The 25,945-nt window shown below is 38.0% G+C and overlaps 1 protein-coding gene across 1 annotated transcript in view; it reads left to right on the forward strand.

Annotated features, from left to right (window-relative positions):
- Positions 1–25,945, forward strand: part of LOC124776800 (serine protease snake-like) — a 388,660-nt gene that overhangs the window by 357,520 nt on the left and 5,195 nt on the right. Inside the window, exon 9 of the mRNA XM_047251945.1 lies at positions 3,783–3,949. Within this exon, the coding sequence (XP_047107901.1) occupies positions 3,783–3,949 (167 nt within the window). The remainder of the gene's footprint in view (positions 1–3,782; positions 3,950–25,945) is intronic.

Raw genomic sequence — 25,945 nt, forward strand, 5'->3', positions numbered from 1 at the left:
GTGTACTCCTCCTTTCTGTGATTCATCTTTCTATAATTGTGTCGAGGGTGATTGGGTTACTACTTCAATTACAATGTGAAATCTGAAGGACTTTCTGCAGGATTACACATCTATTTTCAGTCATTTCACTTCACAACACAAATCAATAAAACACACACAACTCGTTCATCCTCACACTTCCGACTCACGCAAGTTGCATCCAACTAAGGTTTTCCTCTAACAACCTGTAGCAAAGCCGTTACTATCATACATCGATCTATTTATGCAAAATAATATTTGGGGCATACATTTCATCAATAAAATACAATTAATTGTTTATCTTTTTGAGAAGTCCATAATCATCATTGTAATTATATTAAGTATTTGTAAACATTGACATTTAAACATTTTTGCATAGTTTTGTAGTAGTGGATTTTTGTTTTTTACCATTTCATCACGGTATCATTCAGTTCATTTGATCAAATATTGGGTAGTACATTTATCTCACTATAACCAGTTATGTTAGAAGGGACCCACACAACAGACTGTGCTACTCTCGATGAGAATCCCACAGAAACCCACATGACCCTAGCTACACTCATGCTTGCTGCACAATAAATCCTCTGATGGAAAAATTTTGAGAGAAAAATCTAATTATCCAAGAAGTTAGCAGATGCAGCAAAACCATTACAAAAGAATTTGGTGAAAGCAAGCAAGACAGCTCCCAGATCTTTATAAAGAGTTCAAAGTACTGTAAAAATTTTCAGTTAGCTTTAGATGTTAGAACTGTAAAATAGTACACCTCAAAAAGTAAAAACATGAAGTATCCTATGATGAACAATTCAGTGAGTCACAATTAAAACCAGTAGAGTCGTGCAAATAATTTCTTATAACAGCTGGTAGGGATATGAAATGGATCGGCTGCATAGACTGTCATAGGTAAACCACATGACACACTTTGGTTCATTGGTAGAATACTAAGGAAATACAATGAGCCTACAAAGATGATTGCTAACACAGACACATTTGCCTTATTTTACAGTAATTCTCAACTATGTGTGATCCGCACTAAATAGAACTAACATGAGATATTGAACATTTGGAAATAAGGGGAGCATGAATGGTCACTGTTGTTTTCTTCATTCCTATTTTTCTTTTTAGCCATGGGAAATTGGCATGTAGATGCTGAAAGAACTGAGCTAGCAAATGCTTGAAGATGGACACAAACTATCCCATGAAAGGCACTTAGTAAGTTTCAGGACCTAGAAATATGCAACTGCCTACATGTAATACAGGGAATGAACTGGTTTGAGGTGCACAGAAACATGTAATAGAAAACAGTTGCACTTGCTTTAACACACACACAGTTGTGACGAGACTGATAATTGAATATCAGTTACTAAAAGCAGTTGTCTGGGTAGATGGAGGTGGGGATGGTCAGGGTAGGACACATGAGGCAAGGAGGTTGTAGCAGGGTTGTGACAGGCAGGTCTTTCACAAAATGACTCAGTGGCTGCACAATAAGATGAACGGAGATCAGAGGTAAGAGCATATAAGAAAGGGTAGAGAGGAAAAAAGGGAGAGAGAGAGAAGGGGCAGGAAGGCAAGGAATGGAAAGTGAGATAGTGATGAAAAAGGATGGAGAGGAGTAGACAGGTGAGAGAAGCAAAGAGCTAAGGTGAGATAGTGGGAAACAGATTAGTGGAGGTTTAGGAGAGGGGGACTGCAAGAATGAAAGATATGCTAGACACACAATTTCCACCTATATAGTTAAGAGAAATTTCTGTTGGAAGGGATATCCAAATGGCACACAAAAAGTAGTTGTTAGGCATATTTGCAGATTTACAGGCTCACCACCATTTGGCAAGGGCCATTCATGCAAGTAGACAGTTGGTTGTCTATTTTGTTATTATACCCACAGGGAATGTTGCACAGTAACTGCAATATAGCTGGTATGTCACAAGGCAGCTTTCACATGTCACCTGTCCTTTACAGTGATGGAAATGCCTCTGTCTTAACTGCAGTAGTAGAAGGTAGCAGGACACTTTCCATCTTGAGCAGACACTGAGTCATCAATCCTGGCCAATACTGATTCGCACTATACCAACAACTCATCCTTGCATCACGCATTATTCCCTACCCCTTCTCCAGGCTCTCAACCCAGGGAACTGTGCTCTCAACAATCAATAGTCAGTGCCACCATAGCTGTGATTGTGTATCTTTGGATCTCAGTGTAGTTCTGTATGTTGATGAGTGTACTTGCTACTAGAACTGGTGTCAGAGATATTGAAAGCTACTGAACACATTGTTATGTTATGTGAGCCTATGCACCACACATCAGACTGCAGTATGTGACTCATTACCTTTCCTTTTTTTTACATATTGAAACAAAAATTAAAATACCTAATTTCATACAACAGTTTTCAAAACTGTAGAAGAATAATGTGATGAAAACATTTTGGGATTACATGTTGTTTTCATGTTTCAAAAATGTACAGTATCACCTTTCGTGTATAGATTGCATTGACATGTTACTTTTATTGACAAGTTGTTAAAAGTAGGCTTTTGACTTCATTTGCTCTTCTCGTGGTTCATACTGAAACAAATCATATTTTACACAGCGATACAGTCAGAATACCAGCAGTTTTTGTTATTCTCCTTGACAACTCTTGATAAAACTTACAAATGTTCAGGATGTAGCCATAATAAAAAATTTGCAGTGGAATGTAAAATGACTCATTCCATGTTATTATGATGTATCATACAAAATGATCCATGTAACATGAAACTAACCAACCAACCAACTTTCAGGTTGGTGACTGCTTTGCCATTACATAATTCTAAATTTCTTTAACAAGCACTACAGTAAAAATTAGCATTTACTTGGAACCAAAAAGTAAAGTATTTACTTGGCAGAATATCCATGGCAGCTCAGATATGCATACTGGATCAAAACCCAAAGTTGAACCTTCACCCTGATACTATTCAGCATTTCTAGGATATCTGATTTCAGACATCAGTTCAGCAGCAATACATAACAGTCATAAGCATCCAACAGTAAGCACAGTTCTGCATTTCAATTATTGTATCAAGCCCTTGGAAGTTAAGTACTATTTATCTAGTTTTTAACTGGATATAACAAAAAAATCTATTCACTAAATGGCGGCAGGAGACACACACACAAGTTAATTAAATGTGCATACTTTCAGAAGCAGTGGCTCCTTCTTCTAGTAGAAGGGCTGAAGGGGGAAGGGAGAGGGATGAAGGAAAAGAACTGGAAACTTTTAGAAACTAGGGAGAGTTACAAAAAAGTCACCCAGAACCCCAGGTCAGGGGATACTTACCAGACTTGCTTCTCATCCCTTGATCTGCGGTTCTGGATGACCAGTCCTTTCCCTTTATCCTTCCTTCTTCCCCTTCATCTCTTCAGCCAGTAGGAGGAGGCACTGTCTCCAAAAGCTTGTATATTTTGTCGACTACTGCGTGTGTTCTCTTACCACCACTTGGTGAGTAGATTTTTTTTTTGTCTATCCTTTTATATTATATTTTCACAAATTGATTATTTTTTGTTGATTTTTTTTAGTCTATATTACACTGTTAATGCACATACAAACCTAGCTATAACTATATTCTCTGGGTACTGACACTACCACTGCCTTCACACTTAAATGATATTTAATGATGAAACAAACATCTTGATCTCTCCCCTTGACTATTGTGAGTAATATGTTAAAAGCCACACCTAAAATAAAAGTCTTACTGTCAGATATTGTTGTCATTTTTGATGGTGTTCTGTCTTGCAGCTGGAAAATCAAGTGACATTTTGCAGAAAGTTAATCTTGATATAGTAGATAACGAAAAGTGCAATAACTTATGGAAAAGTCTTGGCAAGATCACATCTCTGCCTCATGGAATTGCACCATCAATGTTATGTGCCGGGGTCACTGCAGGAGACAAAGACACTTGTCAGGTATGCTACTGTAATATGCTTTACTTCTGCATGTATGAAACTTCAAACCCAGGTATTCTATTATGTTTGCAGTGTGTAATAGATCTGTTAATGTAGTTAGGACTTCAATGAATAAAACTTGAATTCCAAGTGACAGTTTTCTTTGTAGAGCTCCCTCTCTCTCTCTCTCTCTCTCTCTCTCTCTCTCACACACACACACACACACACACACACACACACACACACACACACACACACATCTTTAGTATTTGGTTCAACGGCTGAACAACTGTCACAGATTATACATGAAAATATCTTGAAGAGACTAAAGGAAATGGTAACTATCTATCTAAACAGACATTGTACAAGGTTGCACTTCAGCTGTTGTTTACCAGTATTTATTTAATTACTCATGATGTCATGGTTGTGGTACACCACATCAAGAAAATTATTAATTAGAGGAAAATAAGAACCCTTACCATGCATCAGAAAACAGAAGTACAAACAAAATTTGATGCAAATACCAACCTCTGGTGCCAGATGTTCCTCTAGCCAATGAGATAGTGACTAATTGGGGGGAATAAAAATGCTCAGATATGAGGAGAGAAGTTTCTTGGAATACATTAAATTCGTTATTGACCATTAAAATTTTATCACCATGAAAACAACATCAAAAACATGTAAAGTGTACTACATACTTGGATATAAAGATTATTAGCATTTCGGTGCACGATAAAAATTGGTAGGAGTAATGCCATCCACATTTTGCGTATTATGAAAAATGTCACAGTAGGTTTCTCATTTTCAAATTGCATTTAAATGTTGATTGTTTCCGAAAACATCGTGTTATGCCTTGTGCAAGAAAGAGAAAAATATATCATGTGATGGAATTCAAATTCAACAGTACTGACTGTTGTCTGTCAAGACTGCAGAGTGTGACCGCTTGTTGGCGTTAGTCAGTCAGTCAGGCAGCAGTAGCCGACCGCGACAGATGCAGCAACTGATAAGTAAACCGCTTTTGTGACATTTATGAGTTCCTAACCAGGAGCGAATTTTATTATATCATCTGTGTACTTTAATAGTTTAGTTTCTTGAGTTTCTGTGTGTAAATTTAAAGTCTAATAGCCACAGTTCTCGCATTTTTGTTTGTGTCAGAAAGTAAACCAATTTTGTGATGTATTACAAGTCCCTTATCAGGGTAAAATTATTTAGTTTCACCTGAGTGCTTCAGTAGCTAGGTTCTTGAATATCTGCGTATTACTAGACACAGTTTGTGCGTTTTCGTCAAGGTCTACAGTAGAGTTGTGCAGCACGTGCCGATAGTCAGTTTATCTGCATAGTTTAGTTTTCCATGGTCTTTGGTATGGACAGGGAATGTGATAGTTGTATGTGGATGCGAGCCGAGTTTGTGACACTTTGCTCTCAGCTTCAGGCTGTGATGGCTTCAGTTACACAGCTTGAGGCTGCAGTGGGAGTTTGTGACACTTTGCTCTCAGCTTCAGGCTGTGATGGCTTCAGTTACACAGCTTGAGGCTGCAGTGGATGGGCACCACTGTTGTGGGCCAGCCGTGGGGATCAAACGGACATCCAGCGCATTAGAGTCCTCTGACCGGTCCTCACTGGTGGCCAACCCAGTTGCTGCTCAAACTGAGGCTGACCCCTCATGTTGGTCGAGTGGTAGGGCGCCCCGGGGCAAAGCAGGGGGCGAAATACTTCCCAGGCGGTGGCACATAAGGCCTCCCCAGTTTGTCTGACAAACAGGTTCCAGGTGCTGTCTGTGGCTGACACTGTCACTGGGCCGAATGCTGTCACCTGCCCTGTTTCAGAGTAAACCACTCAGCCTGCAAGATCCGGGCAATTGTAGAGGGTGGGACTATTGGTAGTTGGGAGCTCCAACGTTAGGTGCATTATGGAGTCCCTTAGGGACTTGGCTTACAAGGAGGGTAAGAAAACCAATGTGCACTCCGTGTGCTTACTGGGTGGAGTCATTCCAGGTGTGGAAAGGGTCCTCCTGGATCCCATGAAGAGCACACGTTGCAGCCAACTGCAGCTGATTACTCATGTTGGTACCGATGATGTGTGTCACTTTGGATCAGAAGAGATTCTCTCTGGTTTCGAGTGGCTAACAGAAGTGGTAAAGACTGCCAGTCTTGCTTCGAAGATGAAAGCAAAGCTGACCATTTGCAATATACTCAACAGCACCAATTGCGGACCTCTGGTACAGAGCTGAGTGGAGGGTCTGAATCAGAGGCTCAGACAGTTCTGCAACCGTGCAGGCTCCAGATTCCTCGACTTCCGCCAAACGGTGGTTGGGTTTCGGGTTCCGCTGAATTGGTCAGGTGTCCACTATATGCAGGAGGTGGCTACACGGGTAGCAGGGGCTGTGTGGTGCTGACTGGACGATTTTTAGGTTAGAGGGTCTTGGGAAAACACAAGATGGGCTACAGTCACAAAGGGTGCAGGCTGAACACAGGAAGAACATAGATACAGCAACCATTGGTATAACAGTTGTAAATTGTCATAGCTGTGTTGGGAAAGTACCAAAACTCCAAGCACTAATAGAAAGCATTGATGCTCAAATCGTTATAGGCACTGAAAGCTGGCTAAAGTTGTACATAAGCTCAGCTGAAATTTTTGCGAAGAACCTAACGGTGTTCCAAAAAGATAGGCTAAATACGGTTGGCGGTGGCATGTTTGTTGCTGTTAGTAGTAGTTTAACTTGTCATGAAATTGAAGTAGATACTTCCTGTGAGTTAGTATGGGCAGAGGTCATTATTGACAACCGGAATAAAACAATAATTCAATCCTTTTACCGACCTCCCAGTTCAAATGATACAGTTGCTGAAAGGTTTAAAGAAAAACTTGAGTTTGATTTCATACACGTACCCGACTCATACAATAATAGTTGGTGGTGACTTTAATTTACCCTTGATATGTTGGAAAAAATACATGTTTAATTCTGGGGGTATGCATAAAATGTCATCCGAAATTGTGCTAAATGCATTCTCTGAAAATTATTTCGAGCAGTTAGTTCATGAGCCCACGCGAATAGTTAACGGTTGTGAAAACACACTTGACCTCTTAGCAACAAATAATCCTGAGTTAATAACCAGCATCAAAGCCGATATAGGGATTACTGAACACAGGGTTGTCATAGCGAGATTGAATATTGTAATCCCCAAATCCTCAAAAAATAAGCGAAACATATACCTATTCAAAAAAGCAGATAAAAATTCACTTGACGCCTTCCTGAGAGACAATCTCCACTCATTCCAAATTAATAATATAAGTGTAGACCAGATGTGGCTTAAATTCAAAGAAATAATATTGGCAGAAATTGAGAGGTTTATACAAAATAAACTAACAAACGACAGAACTGATCCTCCTTGGTACACAAAACGGGTTAGAACACTGTTGCAGAAACAACAAAACAAACATGCCAAATTTAAACAGACGCAAAATCCCCAAGAACGGCAGTCCTTTACAGAAGTGCGAAACTTAGCGCAGAGTTCAATACAAGACGTCTATAACAGTTTCCACAACAAAACTTTGTCTCGACACCTGGCAGAAAATCCAAAGAGGTTCTGGTCGTATGTGAAGTATGTTAGCAGCAAGAAACAATCAGTGCCTTCTCTGCGTGATAACAATGGAGATACTATCGAAGAAAGTGCTACCAAAGCAGATTTACTAAACGCAGCCTTCCGAAATGCCTTCACAAAAGAAGATGAAGTAAATATTCCAGAATTCGAATTGGGAACAGCTTCCAACATGAGTAATGTGGAAGTAAATATCCTCAGAGTAGTGAAGCAACTCAAATCACTTAATAAAATCAAGTCTTCTGGTCCAGACTGTATACCAATTAGGTTCCTTTCAGAGTATGCTGATGCATTAGCTCCATACTTAACAATCATATAGAACCGTTCGCTCGACGAAAGATCCATACCCAAAGACTGCAAAGTTGCAAGGGTCACACCAATACTCAAGAAAAGTAGTAGAAGTAATCCACTAAATTACAGGCCCATATTATTAACGTTGATATGCAGCGGGATTTTATTACATATATTGTGTTTGAACATTATGAATTACTTCGAAGGACACCGTCTATTGACACACAGTCAACATGGGCTTAGAGAATGTGGTTCCTGTGAAACACAACTAGCTCTTTATTCACATGAAGTGCTGAGTGCTATTGACAAGGGATTTCAGATCGATTCCGTATTCTTGGATTTCTGGAAGACTTTTGACACTGTACCACACAAGTGGCTCATAGTAAAATTGCATGCTTATGGAATATCATCTCAGTTATGTGACTGGATTTGCGATTTCCTGTCAGAGGGCTCACAGTTCATAGTAACTGATGGAAAGTCATTGAGTAAAACAGAAGTGATTTCAGGTGTTCCGCAAGGTTGTGTTATAGGCCCTTTGCTGTTCCTTATTTTCATAAACGATTTGGAATACAATCTGAGCAGCCATATTTGGTTGTTTGCAGATGATGCTGTCGTTTTTCGACTAATAAAGTCATCAGGAGATCAAAACAAACTGCAAAACGATTTAGAAAAAATATCTGAATGGTGCGAAAACTGGCAGTTGACCCTAAATAACGAAAAGTGTGAGGTCATCCACATGAGTACTAAAAGGAACTCGTTTAACTTCGGTTACACGATAAGTCAGTCTAATCTAAAAGCCGTAAATTCAACTGAATACCTAGGTATTACAATTACAAACAACTTAAATTGGAAAGAACACATAGAAAATGTTGTGGGGAAGGCTAACCAAAGGCTGAGTTTTACGTTTTATTGGCAGGACACTTAGAAAATGTAACAGACCTACTAAGGAGACTGCCTACACTACACTTGTCTGTCCTCTTTTAGAATAGTGCTGCACGGTGTGGGATCCTTACCAAGTAGGACTGATGGAGTACACCGAAAAAGTTCAAAGAAAGGCAGCATGTTTTGTATTATCGCGAAATATGGGAGATAGTGTCACAGAAATGATACAGGATTTGGGCTAGAAATCATTAGAAGAAAGGCATTTTTCGTTGCGATGGAATCTTCTCACGAAATTTCAATCACCAACTTTCTCCTCCGAATGCGAAAATATTTTGTTGAGACTGGCCTATGTAGGGCAGAATGATCACCACGATAAAATAAGGGAAATCGGAGCTCGTACGGAAAGATGTAGGTGATCATTCTTTCCACGCACTATACGAGATTGGAATAATAGAGAATTGTGAAGGTGATTTGATGAACCCTCTGCCAGGCACTTCAATGTGATTTGCAGAGTATCCATGTAGATGTAGATGTAGTTTATTGATTCACTATATTGCACTGGTAAGGTTCCTGCAACTGTCATGCAGATATGAAATCATGGTTTCAGGTAGACCAAACTCCACACCCTGTACAACTAGCACCTGATAGGGCAGACATATTGTTCACTAAGGGATGAAGGAGCCCACAGTAATGTCACCTACCTTGAATCAGGAAATGGGCTTGTTCACAGCAACTAATACATATCTACACAGACAGAGCAGCAATGATGGCTGGTGCATCATAGACTCTCAGCATGGTGACCATTGTTGCAGCTTTTCTTAACACAACAGCAGAGGGGCAGACTGATAGTCAGTGATGTTGCCTATGACAACACCGGATAAAGGCGTGGCACAAGGATGCATCCATGCATGGAGGCTCTGATAAGAATGAATATTACCAGATAGCATTTGTCATTGTCATACACACTGATCAGCTAGAAGATTATGACCACCTACCTAGTAGTTGGTACATCCACCTTTGGCACAGACAACAGTGGTGATAAATCCTAATATGGAAGCGATGGGAAACATGATCGTCATAGTGCTGTTTGTGGTCTGCAACCAGTGTATCATACTCCTTGGCCAACATGGTGCCTTACATGAGCTCCACTGGACCCGTGGACGCCCACATGATTGTTACTCAGAGCAGCTTGTCCCCATTCCACATTACAGTTGCCAAGGAGCTGTTCCCCTGAAAGATGACAAATTTGTCCCCTCCAAATACCATCATGAAGAAGGTATTGGGATTCAGGAGGCCATGCAGTGTTTTGCCACTGTGCCAACATTCACTGCCAATGGTCATGTGCCCATTTCAGTCACAGTTGCTGATGTCATGGCGTTAACATTGGTGCATTCACAGGTGATCGGTTGCAGAGGCCCATTGTTAGAAATGTTAGGTACACTGTGTGTTCAGCCACACCTGTACTCTGCCGAGCATTATAGTCTGATGTTAGATCCTTTACTGTTTGCCACCTGCCCTATTTTACCAGTCTGCCCAGCCTATGACATCCGAAATCTGTCGTGAGGGGTGGCCGCCCAACCCTGTGACACCTAGACACGGTTTCACCTTTGTTTCACCATGTACTGAATACACTCACCACAGCAGTCCTTGAAAAATGCACAAGCCATGCAGTTTCTGAAATGCTATTGGCAAGCCTCTAAGCCATCACAATCTGCCCTCAGTCAAACTGATGCTAAATGTGTGGTGTCACCGCCAGACACCACACTTGCTAGGTTGTTGTTGTTGTGGTCTTCAGTCCTGAGACTGGTTTGATGCAGCCCTCCATGCTACTCTATCCTGTGCAAGCCTTTTCATCTCCCAGTACCTACTGCAACCCACATCCTTCTGAATCTGCTTAGTGTATTCATCTCTTGGTCTCCCTCTACGATTTTTACCCTCCACGCTGCCCTCCAATACTAAATTGGTGATCCCTTGATGCCTCAGAACATGTCCTACCAACCGATCCCTTCTTCTGGTCAAGTTGTGCCACAAACTTCTCTTCTCCCCAATCCTATTCAATACTTCCTCATTAGTTATGTGATCTACCCATCTAATCTTCAGCATTCTTCTGTAGCACCACATTTCGAAAGCTTCTATTCTCTTCTTGTCCAAACTATTTATCGTCCATGTTTCACTTCCATACATGGCTACACTCCATACAAATACTTTCAGAAATGACTTCCTGACACTTAAATCAATACTGGATGTTAACAAATTTCTCTTCTTCAGAAACGCTTTCCTTGCCATTGCCAGCCTACATTTTATATCCTCTCTACTTCGACCATCATCAGTTATTTTGCTCCCCAAATAGCAAAACTCCTTTACTACTTTAAGTGCCTCATTTCCTAATCTAATTCCCTCGGCATCACCCGACTTAATTAGACTACATTCCATTATCCTTGTTTTGCTTTTGTTGATGTTCATCTTATATCCTCCTTTCAAGACACTGTCCATTCCATTCAACTGCTCTTCCAAGTCCTTTGCTGTCTCTGACAGAATTACAATGTCATCAGCGAACCTCAAAGTTTTTATTTCTTCTCCATGAATTTTAATACCTACTCCAAATTTTTCTTTTGTTTCCTTTACTGCTTGCTCAATATACAGATTGAACAACATCGGGGAGAGGCTACAACCCTGTCTTACTCCCTTCCCAACCACTGCTTCCCTTTCATGTCCCTCGACTCTTATAACTGCCATCTGGTTTCTGTACAAATTGTAAATAGCCTTTCGCTCCCTGTATTTTACCCCTGCCACCTTTAGAATTTGAAAGAGAGTATTCCAGTCAACATTGTCAAAAGCTTTCTCTAAGTCTACAAATGCTAGAAATGTAGGTTTGCCTTTCCTTAATCTTTCTTCTAAGATAAGTCGTAAGGTCAGTATTGCCTCACGTGTTCCAGTGTTTCTACGGAATCCAAACTGATCTTCCCCGAGGTTGGCTTCTACTAGTTTTTCCATTCGTCTGTAAAGAATTCGTGTTAGTATTTTGCAGCTGTGACTTATTAAGCTGACAGTTCGGTAATTTTCACATCTGTCAACACCTGCTTTCTTTGGGACTGGAATTATCATATTCTTCTTGAAGTCTGAGGGTATTTCGCCTGTTTCATACATCTTGCTCACCAGATGGTAGAGTTTTGTCAGGACTGGCTCTCCCACGGCCGTCAGTAGTTCCAATGGAATATTGTCTACTCCGGGGGCCTTGTTTCGACTCAGGTCTTTCAGTGCTCTGTCAAATTCTTCACGCAGTATCATATCTCCCATTTCATCTTCATCTACATCCTCTTCCATTTCCATAATATTGTCCTCAAGGACATCGCCCTTGTATAGACCCTCTATATACTCCTTCCACCTTTCTGCTTTCCCTTCTTTGCTTAGAACTGGGTTTCCATCTGAGCTCTTGATATTCATACAAGTCGTTCTCTTATCTCCAAAGGTCTCTTTAATTTTCCTGTAGGCGGTATCTATCTTACCCCTAGTGAGATAGGCCTCTACATCCTTACATTTGTCCTCTAGCCATCCCTGCTTAGCCATTTTGCACTTCCTGTCGATCTCATTTTTGAGACGTTTGTATTCCTTTTTGCCTGTTTCACTTACTGCATTTTTATATTTTCTCCTTTCATCAATTAAATTCAATATTTCTTCTGTTACCCAAGGATTTCTACTAGCCCTCGTCTTTTTACCTACTTGATCCTCTGCTGCCTTCACTACTTCATCCCTCAAAGCTACTCATTCTTCTTCTACTGTATTTATTTCCCCCATTCCTGTCAATTGCTCCCTTATGCTCTCCCTGAATCTCTGTACAACCTCTGGTTCTTTTAGTTTATCCAGGTCCCATCTCCTTAAATTCCCACCTTTTTACAGTTTCTTCAGTTTTAATCTACAGGTCATAACCAATAGATTGTGGTCACAGTCCACATCTGCCCCTGGAAATGTCTTACAATTTAAAACCTGGTTCCTAAATCTCTGTCTTACCATTATATAATCTATCTGATACCTTTTAGTATCTCCAGGGTTCTTCCATGTATACAACCTTCTTTCATGATTCTTAAACCAAGTGTTAGTTATGATTATGTTGTGCTCTGTGCAAAATTCGACCAGGCGGCTTCCTCTTTCATTTCTGTCCCCCAATCCATATTCACCTACTATGTTTCCTTCTCTCCCTTTTCCTACACTCGAATTCCAGTCACCCATGACTATTAAATTTTCGTCTCCCTTCACAATCTGAATAATTTCTTTTATTTCATCATACATTTCTTCAATTTCTTCGTAATCTGCAGAGCTAGTTGGCATATAAACTTGTACTACTGTAGTAGGCGTGGGCTTCGTATCTATCTTGGCCACAGTAATGCGTTCACTATGCTGTTTGTAGTAGCTTACCCGCATTCCTATTTTCCTATTCATTATTAAACCTACTCCTGCATTACCCCTATTTGATTTTGTGTTTATAACCCTGTAGTCACCTGACCAGAAGTCTTGTTCCTCCTGCCACCGAACTTCACTAATTCCCACTATATCTAACGTCAACCTATCCATTTCCCTTTTTAAATTTTCTAACCTACCTGCCCGATTAAGGGATCTGATATTCCACGCTCCGATCCGTAGAACGCCAGTTTTGTTTCTCCTGATAACGACATCCTCTTGAGTAGTCCCCGCCCGGAGATCTGAATGGGGGACTATTTTACCTCCGGAATATTTTACCCAAGAGGACGCCATCATCATGTAATCATACAGTAAAGCTGCATGCCCTCGGGAAAAATTACGGCTGTAGTTTCCCCTTGCTTTCAGCCGTTCGCAGTACCAGCACAGCAAGGCTGTTTTGGTTATTGTTACAAGGCCAGATCAGTCAATCATCCAGACTGTTGACCTTGCAACTACTGGAAAGGCTGCTGCCCCTCTTCAGGAACCACACGTTTGTCTGGCCTCTCAGCAGATACCCCTCCGTTGTGGTTGCACCTACGGTACGGCTATCTGTATCACTGAGGCACGCAAGCCTCCCCACCAACGGCAAGGTCCATGGTTCATGGGGGGAGGTGGTAGCCTTTAAATCGGCCGCGGTCCATTAGTATACGCCGGACCCGCGTGTCGCCACTGTCAGTGATAGCAGACCGAGCGGCATCACACGGCAGGTCTAGTGAGGCGTCCTAGCATTCGCCCCAGTTGTACAGCCGACGTTAATAGCAATGGTTCACTGACAAATACGCTCTCATTTCCTGAGACGATAGTTAGCATAGCCTTCAGCTACGTCATTTGCTACGACCTAGCAAGGCGCCATTACCAGTTTATATTCAGTGTAATAATGTCTAAACAAGAGTGATGTTCTCCAATTGTGGATTAAAGTTAAGTATTCCAAGAACTATGTTCTTTTCTTTATAGGATAATTACTTTACCTTGTTCCAGACCTCACGCCAATCTGCGTGAGCTTAACGCGTGCCTTTCGGCTACCTCCGAGTGGCTTGGCTGTCTTGCCACCACGCCACTACAAAATGCACCAGGTGTGTGTGTCTGACTAGCAGCATTCTTCACCAGGTGATGCTGTTATCACCTGGATGGGTTTAGGTGGTCAGTGGTCATAATGTTCTGGCTGATCACTGTAGACACAGCACCTGGTTTGAGTGTATAGAGTGTCATTGGGTACATAAAACACAATAATTTGGGTGAAAATAAGTTTTAAAAGTGCATCAAACATGGTCATCAGATGCTTGTACAGACCCTGCCTCAGCAATAGTAATGGCAAGACAGTTGAGGGGAAACTTGGAGAATATTTCCTGAAAATTTCCTGGTGATGTTACAGATTTAGGTGCAGATTTTAACTTAGCAGCTAAAGATTGGGAGACTAATCTGACTCAGACATTTGGTAGGGAAAGGTTATAAGAGCCCTATCTGAAGATCACCTTGAGCAGTTAATCAGAGAACTAACTTGTGAAGATAGCATCTTAGACTGGCTGGTGACAAACAGGCCTGAACTCTTTGACTCAATTAATGTAGAACAGGTAATTAAAAATCACATGGTGATCACTGCATGATGGAATACGGCTGTAAATAGTAATACAGAGAAAGACAGGAAGATCTATCTGTTCAGCAAGTGTGACAAGATACAGATTTCAGATTACCGGACAGTTCATCATGAAAATTTCATGTCGAGCACTGACAATGCTGAACATCAATAGACAAAGTTTGAGATCATCGTACAACACACTTTAGAAAATGTACTGAGCAGAATTGTGAGGGATGGTTTGACAGCCATGTTAGAAAGCTGCTGCAACAGCAGAGAGAGCTTCATTGCAAATTTTATACGTAACCAAAACCTCACACACAAATAAAAACTTAATGAAATCAAAATTAGTATCAGGAGGGCCATGCATGAACTGTTCAATGAATAAAAGAGTAAAACTCTATCTACCAGTTTGATAGAAAAACCTGAAAATTTCTGGTCTTAACATTAAATCAGGAAACAGATTGGAGTCATTACCTCAGATACACTCTGACCATTATGGTGCTGAAACAGAAAATGACGTAGGAAAGGCTAAAATACTAAACATCCTTTTCCAAAACTGTTTCACAGTGGAAAATCACTTTATGCACTCATTCTGTAACACAAAGCTTTTTTTCCTTTTCATACCATATGCAGTTATGCCTTGTTTAATCATTTCTGCTGAGAAAGATGTTTGTCAGTTACTGTCACACACTCATGCTTAGCTGCTGGTTTTGCTATTTGTTTGTTTAATTTATAAATACAGAGGTTTTTGATTGGAAGTCATATATGTATGGAATTCTACACAATATTAATTTTGTCTGAACTCTGTTTTTTATTACCTTATTAACAACTTTTCAAACCAGGTATAGTTCCTCTTCATTGTAGCTGTCATTTGTTCCATCAATCACTACTCCATTGTTAGTTCTACTGTAATACTGGGTCTTTTCATTAACATTTTCTGTAAATTAATAATTGGTTCCTTTTACCAACTTGCTGAGTCAGATAGTACTGTTGCTGAACACTTCAATAGAAGCGAGAGTGTTAAATCAAATATGTACCCCACTCACACAATTATAGCTGGTAGTGATTTTAATCTGTCCTCAATGGCGAAAATACATATTTATGATTGGTGGTAGGTGTAAAAAATTATCCAAAACCATACTAAATGCTTTTTCAGAAAATTATGTTGAATATTAACTTCAGGTGCTCATCTAGGCTTTAAATTGTTATGATGAAATACTTGCCCTGTTTGAATAAGTAATCCTGAGCAAATAGGGAGCATCATGATGGATATAGGGATTAGCAATCACAAGGGCTTGATGTCTTGCTAAGACACAACTGAAATTCCTTCCAATCTGACTACATAAGCATAGACCAAATGTGGCTTAAATTCAGAGAAATAGTATCAGTAGCAATTGAGCGATATAAACAAAATAAATTAATAAAAGATGGCGCTGATTCCCCATGGTACACAAAACAGCTCACAATGATGTTGCAAAAGCAATGGAAAAAAAGGCATGCCAAATTTATAAGAATGCAAAAGTGCTAAGATCTGTTAAGCTTTACAGAAGCTCAAAATTTATCATGAACTTCAATGCAAGATCCTTTCAATAATTTCCATAGTGAAACTCCATCTCAAAATCTGACAGGAAACCCAAAGAGATTCTGGTCATGTGTAAATTACAACAGCAGCAAGACACTATCAATACCCTCACTACACAAGAGCTACAGTGATCTTATGACGGTGCCACTAAAGGAGAGTTACTAAATAGTTTTTCAGAAATCTCTTCACCAAAGAAGATGAAGTAAGTACTCCAGAATTTGAATCAAAAACAACTTCCAGCATGAGTAACTTAGAAGTTGATACCCTTCGTGTAGTGAAGCAGCTTAAATCACTTAATAAAGGCAAGCTCTCTGATCCTGATTGTATACTAGTCAGGTTCTTTTAGAGTATGCTGATACGGCAGCTCCGTACTAAGCAATGATGTGCAGCAGCTCACCAGTTGAAAGATCTGGTCCTAAAGACTGGAAAGGTGCACAAGTCACACCAATGCCCATGAAAGGAAATAAGAGTGACCCGCTGGATTACAGACCGATACCACTAATGCTGATCTGCAGTAGGATTTTGAAACATATACTGTGTTCAAGCACTATGAATTGCCTTGAAGAAAATGATTTATTAACAAATAGCCAACATGGATTCAGAAAATACTAGCCTTTTATTCCCACAAAGTAATGAATAATAATAATAATAATAATAATAATAATAATAATAATAATAATAATAATAATAATATTTATTCAACATCGAATAATCAAATACAGTCCCTAGAAATAATACAGTTTCAGGACATCATACAGATTATTCTTCTGAATATGTTAGTTTATAAATTACAAACTGAAGATTTGTTTGTATTAATAAATTTTACACTCGATGCATTTTACATTTGGTAGTATACAATCACAATATTACAAATATTGTTGTTATCAACATTATATTAGTTGTAGGTTACTTAAAACTATGAGCTTGACATATTATGAAGCGCTTTTCATACAGATATAATGCTTGTCTAATGAATAAAAAGGGTTTTCAATTAGAATTCTTTTTAGCTGCTCTTTTAATTTGTTAGTAGGAAGGGTTGTGAGACTTTTTGGTAGGGCATTGGCTAGCTTCAGCCCAGCATGAAGTGCATTTTTTTTTTTTTTTTCATATAAAGCTGTTCTGTGGCTATTTACATTGTATCTGAACTTTTGCCTTGTATCACACTGGTGCATGTCACAGTTGAAATTTGGAGTTATTGTTTTCACAAGCAATATAACTTTCAATGTGTATACACCTATAATGGTAAGAACACCTAATTTTGGGAACAGATTCCGACATGATTCTGGAGGTTTGGCACCACAAATGATACTGATAATTTTTTTCTGTGGTATTAATAATGTGCTTAGGTTGGCTTGAATTGTTGCACCCCATATTTCTACAGCATAGTTTAAATTTGATGAGAATAGGGCATGATAAGCAGTTTTTAGTACACACATGTCCTTACAATATTTGCTAATCATATTTATAGCAAACACATTCTTCAGCAGCTTACATGCTAAGGAATCGATATGCATGTCCCATTTGAGGCTGTCCTGGATTGTAATTCCCAAGAACTTTGTCCATTTTTCCTTTTTTACAATGTCATTTCCTATGGATAATTTCATGTCAAATTCTATTTGTTTCCATGCGTTAAATTCCATCATTGCAGTCTTTGATGCACTTACATTTAGATGGCTTTCATTAAAATACTTGACTATTTCGTTAGTTACACTGTTGCACAACACCTCCAGACTCACATAGTCTTTGTGTTTACACACTATTGATGTATCATCTGCATACAATATTTTTGTACAGTTAGGAGAACAAACTGTATATCATTAACATAAATCAAGAAAAGAAGGGGTCCCAAGACAGAACGTTGAGGCACTCCATATTTTATATCAGTAATTTTAGATTTTTGGGATCCACTGTTTGTTTTAAGCAAGACAAATTGTTTTCTATTGCTCACATACGATTTTATTAGCTCATAGCCAGTTCCTCTGATACCCAGGTTCCACAGCCTGTCAAGTAATATGGTGATGTTGACACAATCAAATGCTTTTTCTAGATCAAGGAACACTCCAGTTACATAATCCTTGTTCTCTATGGCCGTTATTATTTTGTCTATTAATTGTGCTGCTGCTACTGAAGTTTAGTTGTTTTTCATAAAGCCATTCTGATTTTCAAATATTAAATTGTGTTGACTCAGGAATGTCATTAGTCTAGTATACATAACTTTCTCAACTAGCTTAGAAAATACATGTAAGAGTGAGATGGGGCAGTAGTTTTCATTTTTAGATTTATCACCTTTCTTGTAAATCAGGGTTACTTGTGCTATCTTTAGACTATCTGGGAAACAACCTGATGCAATTACATAATTTACTGCTGTGGCCATGGCATCAGATATGTTGTCTATTCACCTCTTCAGTGTACTGATAGACAATCCATCATAGCCTGCTGATTTTGTATTTTTTAATGACATTACTATGTTTTTGACTTCTTGCTATTGGTTGGGGGCAAGTATATGCTTTGTTTGATTGGAATGCCCTTATTTCTATGCTGAAGATTCTTAAAATGGTCATTGACAGATTTTCCAATGGAAGAAAAGTACTCATTAAAAACATTTGCAATCTGACATTGACATTTCGTGATATGCCCTTTATGATTTATAGTAAAATCACCAGGGGATGCCTATTGGATTTCATATTTTTAGATTTCCAAAAGGCTTTTGACACAAGTGATTTCTAATCAAACTGCTTGTCTGTGGAGTGTCATCTCAGTTGTGAGACTGGATTCAGGATTTCCTGTCAGAAAGGCCACAATTTACAGCGCTCAATAGAAAAAAAGAAAAACTGAAGTAATGTGTGTTGTTCCCTACGGAAGTGTTATAGGCCCTCTGCTCCTCCTGATCTAGGATTTGGGAGACAATATGAGCTGCTTTCTTAGACTGTTTGCATATGATGGTGTCATTACCATCTATAATGGTCATCAGGTGATCAGAACCAACTGCAGAATGATATCTGAGATGTGCATACAGTGCAAAAAGTGGCAATTGACTCTAAATAATGAAATGTCATTCACATGAGTACTAAAAGGATTCCATTACATTTCAGTCACACAAATCTAAATACTCCATGATTATAATTCTGAATAACTTAAATTGAAATGATCACACAAATAACGTTGTGAAGAAAGCAAACCAAAAACTGTGATTCATTGGCAGGTCTACGCCAGACTTTAATTACCCTACACTTGTCCACCACCTTCTGGAGTACTGCCATGTGTTGTGGATCCACATCAGTTTGGACTGATGGAGGATATTGAAAAAGTCCAAAGAAGAGCAGCTAATTTTGTATTATCACAAAAAATGGAGAGAGTGTCATGGAAATGATATGCAAATTGGGGTGAAGATCATTAAAACAAAGTCATCTGTTGTTGCAGCAGGATCTCCTCATGAAATTTCAGTCACTAACTTACTCCTCAGTGTGTGAAATTCCTTTGTTGGCACCCACCTGTAGAGCAAGAAATGGTCATCATAATTAAATAAGACAAATCAGAGCTCATGTGGAATGATGTAAATGTTAATTTTTCCCATATGCTGTTTGAGAGTGGAATGATAGTGAAATAGCTTGAAAGTGGTTTGAAAAACCCTCTGCTAGGCCTGTAACTGTGAATTGCAGAATAATCAAGTAGATATAGATATACAAGTAGATGTACCCACTGAAAAGTTTGGTCACAAGTTACCAAGAGATGGGCATGCCACTATTTGTCAGCCACTAAGATTGATAATGTGTGACATAAAGTTGAAACAGCGTGGAATGACAAAGCTATATCTGTCATCTAAATTGAATTTGACTCTTTTTCTATTCAGGTTGCAGCCACTGTTTCTACCAGATGTGGCAGGTCTATATACTAAATTTTATACACTCTGTACCCTCAAATCACCTACAAATTCAATCATATATTCACACTACTATACTGTACATGCACAGTAAGTAAAATATCAATATTTCCTGCCCTTCCTGGTGTTGTAATTTTAATGGCCAACAGTGTTCATTTTTTTCCTTAAAGTTCTGTAATTGTATTACAGTGCAGTATTTTTTTAACAATAATAAACCATGCTTCATATGAGTTGCCTTTTCTGTTCAGAATGTTGCTAAATGATGATTGTTTACTATTGCCAATTCTTGAGATGTCTCCAACGGAGTTGATGCTTTACTCTTGTCTACTACTTAGTATTCTGCCATATACATGTATCTTACTACTTATTAAGTGGTTTTATTTTATTTTTATTTTTTTTAATTTGGTACACGTATTCCATGGATCCGTACATGCGAGTCATTCACCTGGATGTGGAACATGTCAATACAGTTGTACAAATACAATTAATGCTACAGAATAGTTATATAATACAATGATATAGATATTAATAAGTGTCACTTTTTCTCATTTACAAACTGTAATTTAACTAGTATAGCAATTCACACTATAACATTATAACTATAACATTAACACTATAATATTAACATAATATCGTATCATCCATCTAATAACAAAGAGACTAAATACATCTATTATTAAGGGAGTGCATTATTTCTGGGAAAGAATTCATCCAAGGAGTACAGAGGGTGGCCAAGCAGGTATTTTTTTAATTTACCTTTGAACTGCATTTCATTTTCTCTTGTAAATTTAATATAATTAGGCAATGCATTAAAAGTCTTCATAGCAGCATACTTTACTCCCTTCTGTACAAGTGATGTATTTTTTCATTCGACATGTAGATCATCTGTACCTCTAGTATTGTAGTTATGGTATGAACAATTTGTTTCATACTGAGCATAGTCTTGATTAACAACATTCATCAGAGAGTATATGTACTGACAAGTTGTAGTCAATATTTCTAACTATGTGAAAAGTTTTTTACATGAGGTTCATGGAGGAACCCCACACATGATTCTGACTGTTCTCTTCTGAGCAGTTAAGATTTTTTTTGAGGTTGGTGAATTATCCCAGAAGATTATTCCATAACTCATTAATGAGTTAAAATGTTGATGTCCACAAAATGAGTAATGATTCTTAAAGCAAAAGTTGCTGATGAAATCATTTTTAGAGTAAGGGACACATGCTGTTCCCAGTTGAGCCTACTGTTAATGTGAACCCCTAAGAATTTAGTGGAATGCACCTGTTCTAGTTCCTGGTTGTCACGAGCAATTACTATATTTTCTGGAGTTTTATTTTTTGAGTGGAACTGTATAAAATTAGTTTTTTTAACATTTACTGAAAGAGAATTAATTGAAAACCAAGCTGTAACTTCTCTGAGTATATCATTAACATCAGTCTCCAGATCAGCAGTAGACTTACCATCCACTACAATGCTTTGTATCATCAGCAAACATTGGGAATTCACAATTTTTACCAATTTATTTATTTATTTATTTTACTTATCCATCCATCGACAATAAATATTGTATGGATGTTGTCAAGGGTACATGTAAGCCATTTCAGAGAAATGGGACACAAACAATATATACGTAAAAAAGTACAAAACAAAATAATACAATTAAGTTAATAATAATAATACGAAATTAATATGGCCTATATACATCCCTAATTGTTACTTTAAATGCATAGTCTATTTTTCATAAGGCTTTAGTTTTGTCCTCCCTAAACGGCAAGTCATTATGTACACAACACTGCTTAAGTATATATTTACATCACACAACAGCTGTCCTTTAAGTATGTAAATGTAATGAATGGTTAGGTAATGAATGATTAGGTGCAGATTGAGTATTTTCCATTTTGCCTTTATAAATATCATCAGAAAAAATTTATTGACCTACATAGTCATTTACAGAATAAAAACATTGTTCTACTAGAAATTTTTTAAATTTGTTATCATCTTCTAATTGCCTGATGTTGACTGGCAGTGCGTTGTACAGTTTTGTACCGATATGGCTCACATGCCTTTGTGTATTCGCTCTTTTTGTTCGCTGAGTACGGAGTGCTGCGCTATTATGGGTATTGTAGTTATGAAAGTCGGCATTTGTCTGAAAATCTGCAATGTGGGTCCTGACATACAATACACATTTGTATATGTATAATGATGGTATAGTAAGTATTCTAAGCTTTTTGAATATGGGTTTGCAGTGTGTCTGTGGATGACTGTGAGTTATTATTCGGATGGCCCTCTTCTGCAACAAAAAAATTTGTTTTAGGCGCCCTGTTGTGGAACCCCAAAATATTATTCAGTATGTGGCAAGAGATTGAAAATAGCCGAAATATGCCATTCTGGCACCCTCTGAGGTACAAACATTTGCAATAATTCTGAGGGCATAACAGGCTGAATTAAGTTTCTGTGCAAGTTTTATTATGTGGTCATTAAAATTTAAGTTTTCGTCCACATGAATCCCCAGCAAGGCTTTGTCACCCCATACCAGATCGAGATTTACATTTTGACATCTTTTCCCAAACTGCATATAATTTGTTTTATTTACATTCAATGTCAACCTTAGATTAGATTAGATTAATACTAGTTCCATGGATCATGAATATGATATTTCGTAATGATGTGAAACGAGTCAAATTTTCCAATACATGACATAATTAAGTTAATTTAACAACATACTTAAGTTAATATAACAACTTTTTTATTTTTTGTGTGTTTTTTTATTTTTTAATAATTTTTTTGTGTTTTTTTTTCTTAATTTATATCTAAAAATTCCTCTATGGAGTAGAAGGAGTTGTCATTCAGAAGTTCTTTTAATTTCTTCTTAAATACTTGTTGGTCATCTGCCAGACTTTTGATACTATTTGGTAAGTGACCAAAGACTTTAGTGGCAGTATAATTCACCCCTTTCTGAGCCAAAGTTAGATTTAATCTTGAATAGTGAAGATCATCCTTTCTCCTAGTATTGTAGTTATGCACACTGCTATTACTTTTGAATTGGGTTTGGTTGTTAATAACAAATTTCATATGAGAGTATATATACTGAGAAGCTACTGTGAATATCCCTAGATCCTTAAATAAATGTCTGCAGGATGATCTTGGGTGGACTCCAGCTATTATTCTGATTACATGCTTTTGTGCAATAAATACTTTATTCCTCAGTGATGAATTACCCCAAAATACGATACGATATGAAAGCAATGAGTGAAAATAGGTGTAGCAAGCTAATTTACTAAGATGTTTATCACCAAAATTTGCAATGACCCTTATTGCATAAGTAGCTGAACTGAAACATTTCAGCAGATCATCAATGTGTTTCTTCCAATTTAATCTCTCATCAATGGACTCACCTAAAAATTTGGAATATTCTACCTTAGCTATAGGCTTCTGATTAAGGTCTATATTTATTAATGGTGTCATATCATTCACTGTACGGAACTGTATGTACTGTGTCTTATCAAAATTCAGTGAGAGTCCGTTTACAAGGAACCACTTAGTAATTTTCTGAAAGACAGTATTGATAATTTCATCAGTTAATTCTTGTTTATCAGGTGTGATTACTATACTTGTATCATCAGCAAAGAGAACTAACTTTGCCTCTTCATGAATATAGAATGGCAAGTAATTAATATATATTAAGAACAACAAAGGACCCAAGACTGACCCTTGTGGAACCCCATTCTTGATAGTTCCCCAGTTTGAGGAATGAGCTGATCTTTCCATATTATGAGAACTGCTTATTTCAACTTTCTGCTCTCGTCCAGTTAGGTACGAATTGAACCATTTGTGCACTGTCCCACTCATGCCACAATATTTGAGCTTGTATAGCAGAATTTCATGATTTACACAATCAAAAGCCTTTGAGAGATCACAAAAAATCCAAATGGGTGGTGTTCGGTTATTCAGATCATTCAAAATTTGATTAGTGAAAGCATATATGGTATTTTCTGTTGAAAAACCTTTCTGGAAACCAAACTGACATTTTATTAGTACTTCATTTTTACAGATATGTGAAGCTACTCTTGAATACATTACTTTCTCAAAGATTTTGGATGAAGCTGTTAGAAGGGAGATTGGACGGTAATTGTTGACATCAGATCTGTCCCCCTTTTTATGCAAAGGTATAACAATGCATTGAGCCAAGAGTGGATGTAATTTAGTACTTCATCAGTAATTGTTAGTAGCAATTGCTTTGGTGTACTTATTATCACACTAGTATCATTGGCAAATATTATTGCTTTGGCTGCATCATCTGAGGTGTGAAAATCATTTATATAGACAAACACAATATGGGCCCTAGAACGCTGCCTTGTGGTACTCCAACTTCTACATTTTTTGCCTCTAATACTGAATTTATTTTGTGGTTGGAGTAAGATGATGTCAGTCCTACAACCAGTGTTCTGTTTTTTAGGTATGATTCAAACCATTTTTTTCCTATCCCATGCATACCCAACACTTCTAATTTTTCTAAAAGAATGTCCTGGTTCACAGTGTCAAAAGCTTTGGAGAGGTCTAAATTTACTCCTACTACACTATAATCTTTTTCTAGATTTTTGATTATTTGTTCAGTGTAGCACATTACTGCTGTTTTGGTATTTTTACATGCTTGGAAGCCATGCTGATTTCTGTTTAGTAAATTATGGTCATTTAGATATTTGTTGATTCGGTGCTTCATCAGTTTTTCTATTATTTTTGAAAATGCTGGGAGGAGATATATTGGGCGATAGTTTTCTACCTTATACTTGTCACCTTTTTTAAATAATGGCTTCACTTTTGAAATTTTCAGCCTTTCTGGAAAAGCTCCTTCACTGAATGATAAATTGCCTATGTGTGCAAAGGGCTTTGCGATTTGTGGTGCTGTCCTTGTTATGAGTGACACAGGCACCGCATCTATGCCAGCCGACATTTTGGGTTTCAAGCTTTGTATCACTTTCAACACTTCACCCTCATTTGTTGGCTCTACCCTCATCCTGCAAGCTGTTTTTGGATATTCAGGTTTTTCTTTGTTTGTAAATTTTAAGCTTAATGAAGTTGTTGCATTTGTGAAATAATTGTTAATATAATTTGGCAAATCTTGTTAATTAATATTGACATTTTTAAAATTTTTGAGGCTAATGTCCTGGTTTTCGCAGCTCTTCCCCGTTTCAGTCTTCACAATACCCCATAAGGCTTTTGATTTGTTTTCAGACTGTCTTATAAAACTATCATTACTCATGAATTTTGCTTTAGCAATTACTTTTCTATATACCCTCTTGTAATTCCTGACATATTTTATGAATTGTGAGTCTGTGGATGTTTTCATTTTAGAAATTAGTCTCTTTAGAGTTCCACAGGAAGTTTTGATGCCAGCTGTGATCCAAGAACTTGGCTTTGTATTGCCATGTGACCTGATTTTTGACAGCTTTTTTGGAAAATACATTTCAAAATATCCCATGAAAATGGAAGAAAATGTGTTATATGCATCATTTGTATTTGTTAGGGATAGTGGATAGGGGTAAATCATTAACATATATTAAAAGCAGCAGGGGTCCAAGGACAGATCCCTGGGGAACTCCATGCTGTATGCTGTATTTTGCCCCATTCAGAACCCACTAGATCAGAAGATCCTCTGTTGCAGCCTTTTGTTTCCTGTTTTCGAGATGTGATTTTAGCCAGTTACCTATAGGCCCTTTGATTCCATAATGATAGGCCTTTCCCAAGGGTATCTTGT

The sequence above is a fragment of the Schistocerca piceifrons genome, chromosome 2 (genome assembly GCF_021461385.2).
Source record: "Schistocerca piceifrons isolate TAMUIC-IGC-003096 chromosome 2, iqSchPice1.1, whole genome shotgun sequence".
Lineage (NCBI taxonomy): Eukaryota > Metazoa > Arthropoda > Insecta > Orthoptera > Acrididae > Schistocerca > Schistocerca piceifrons.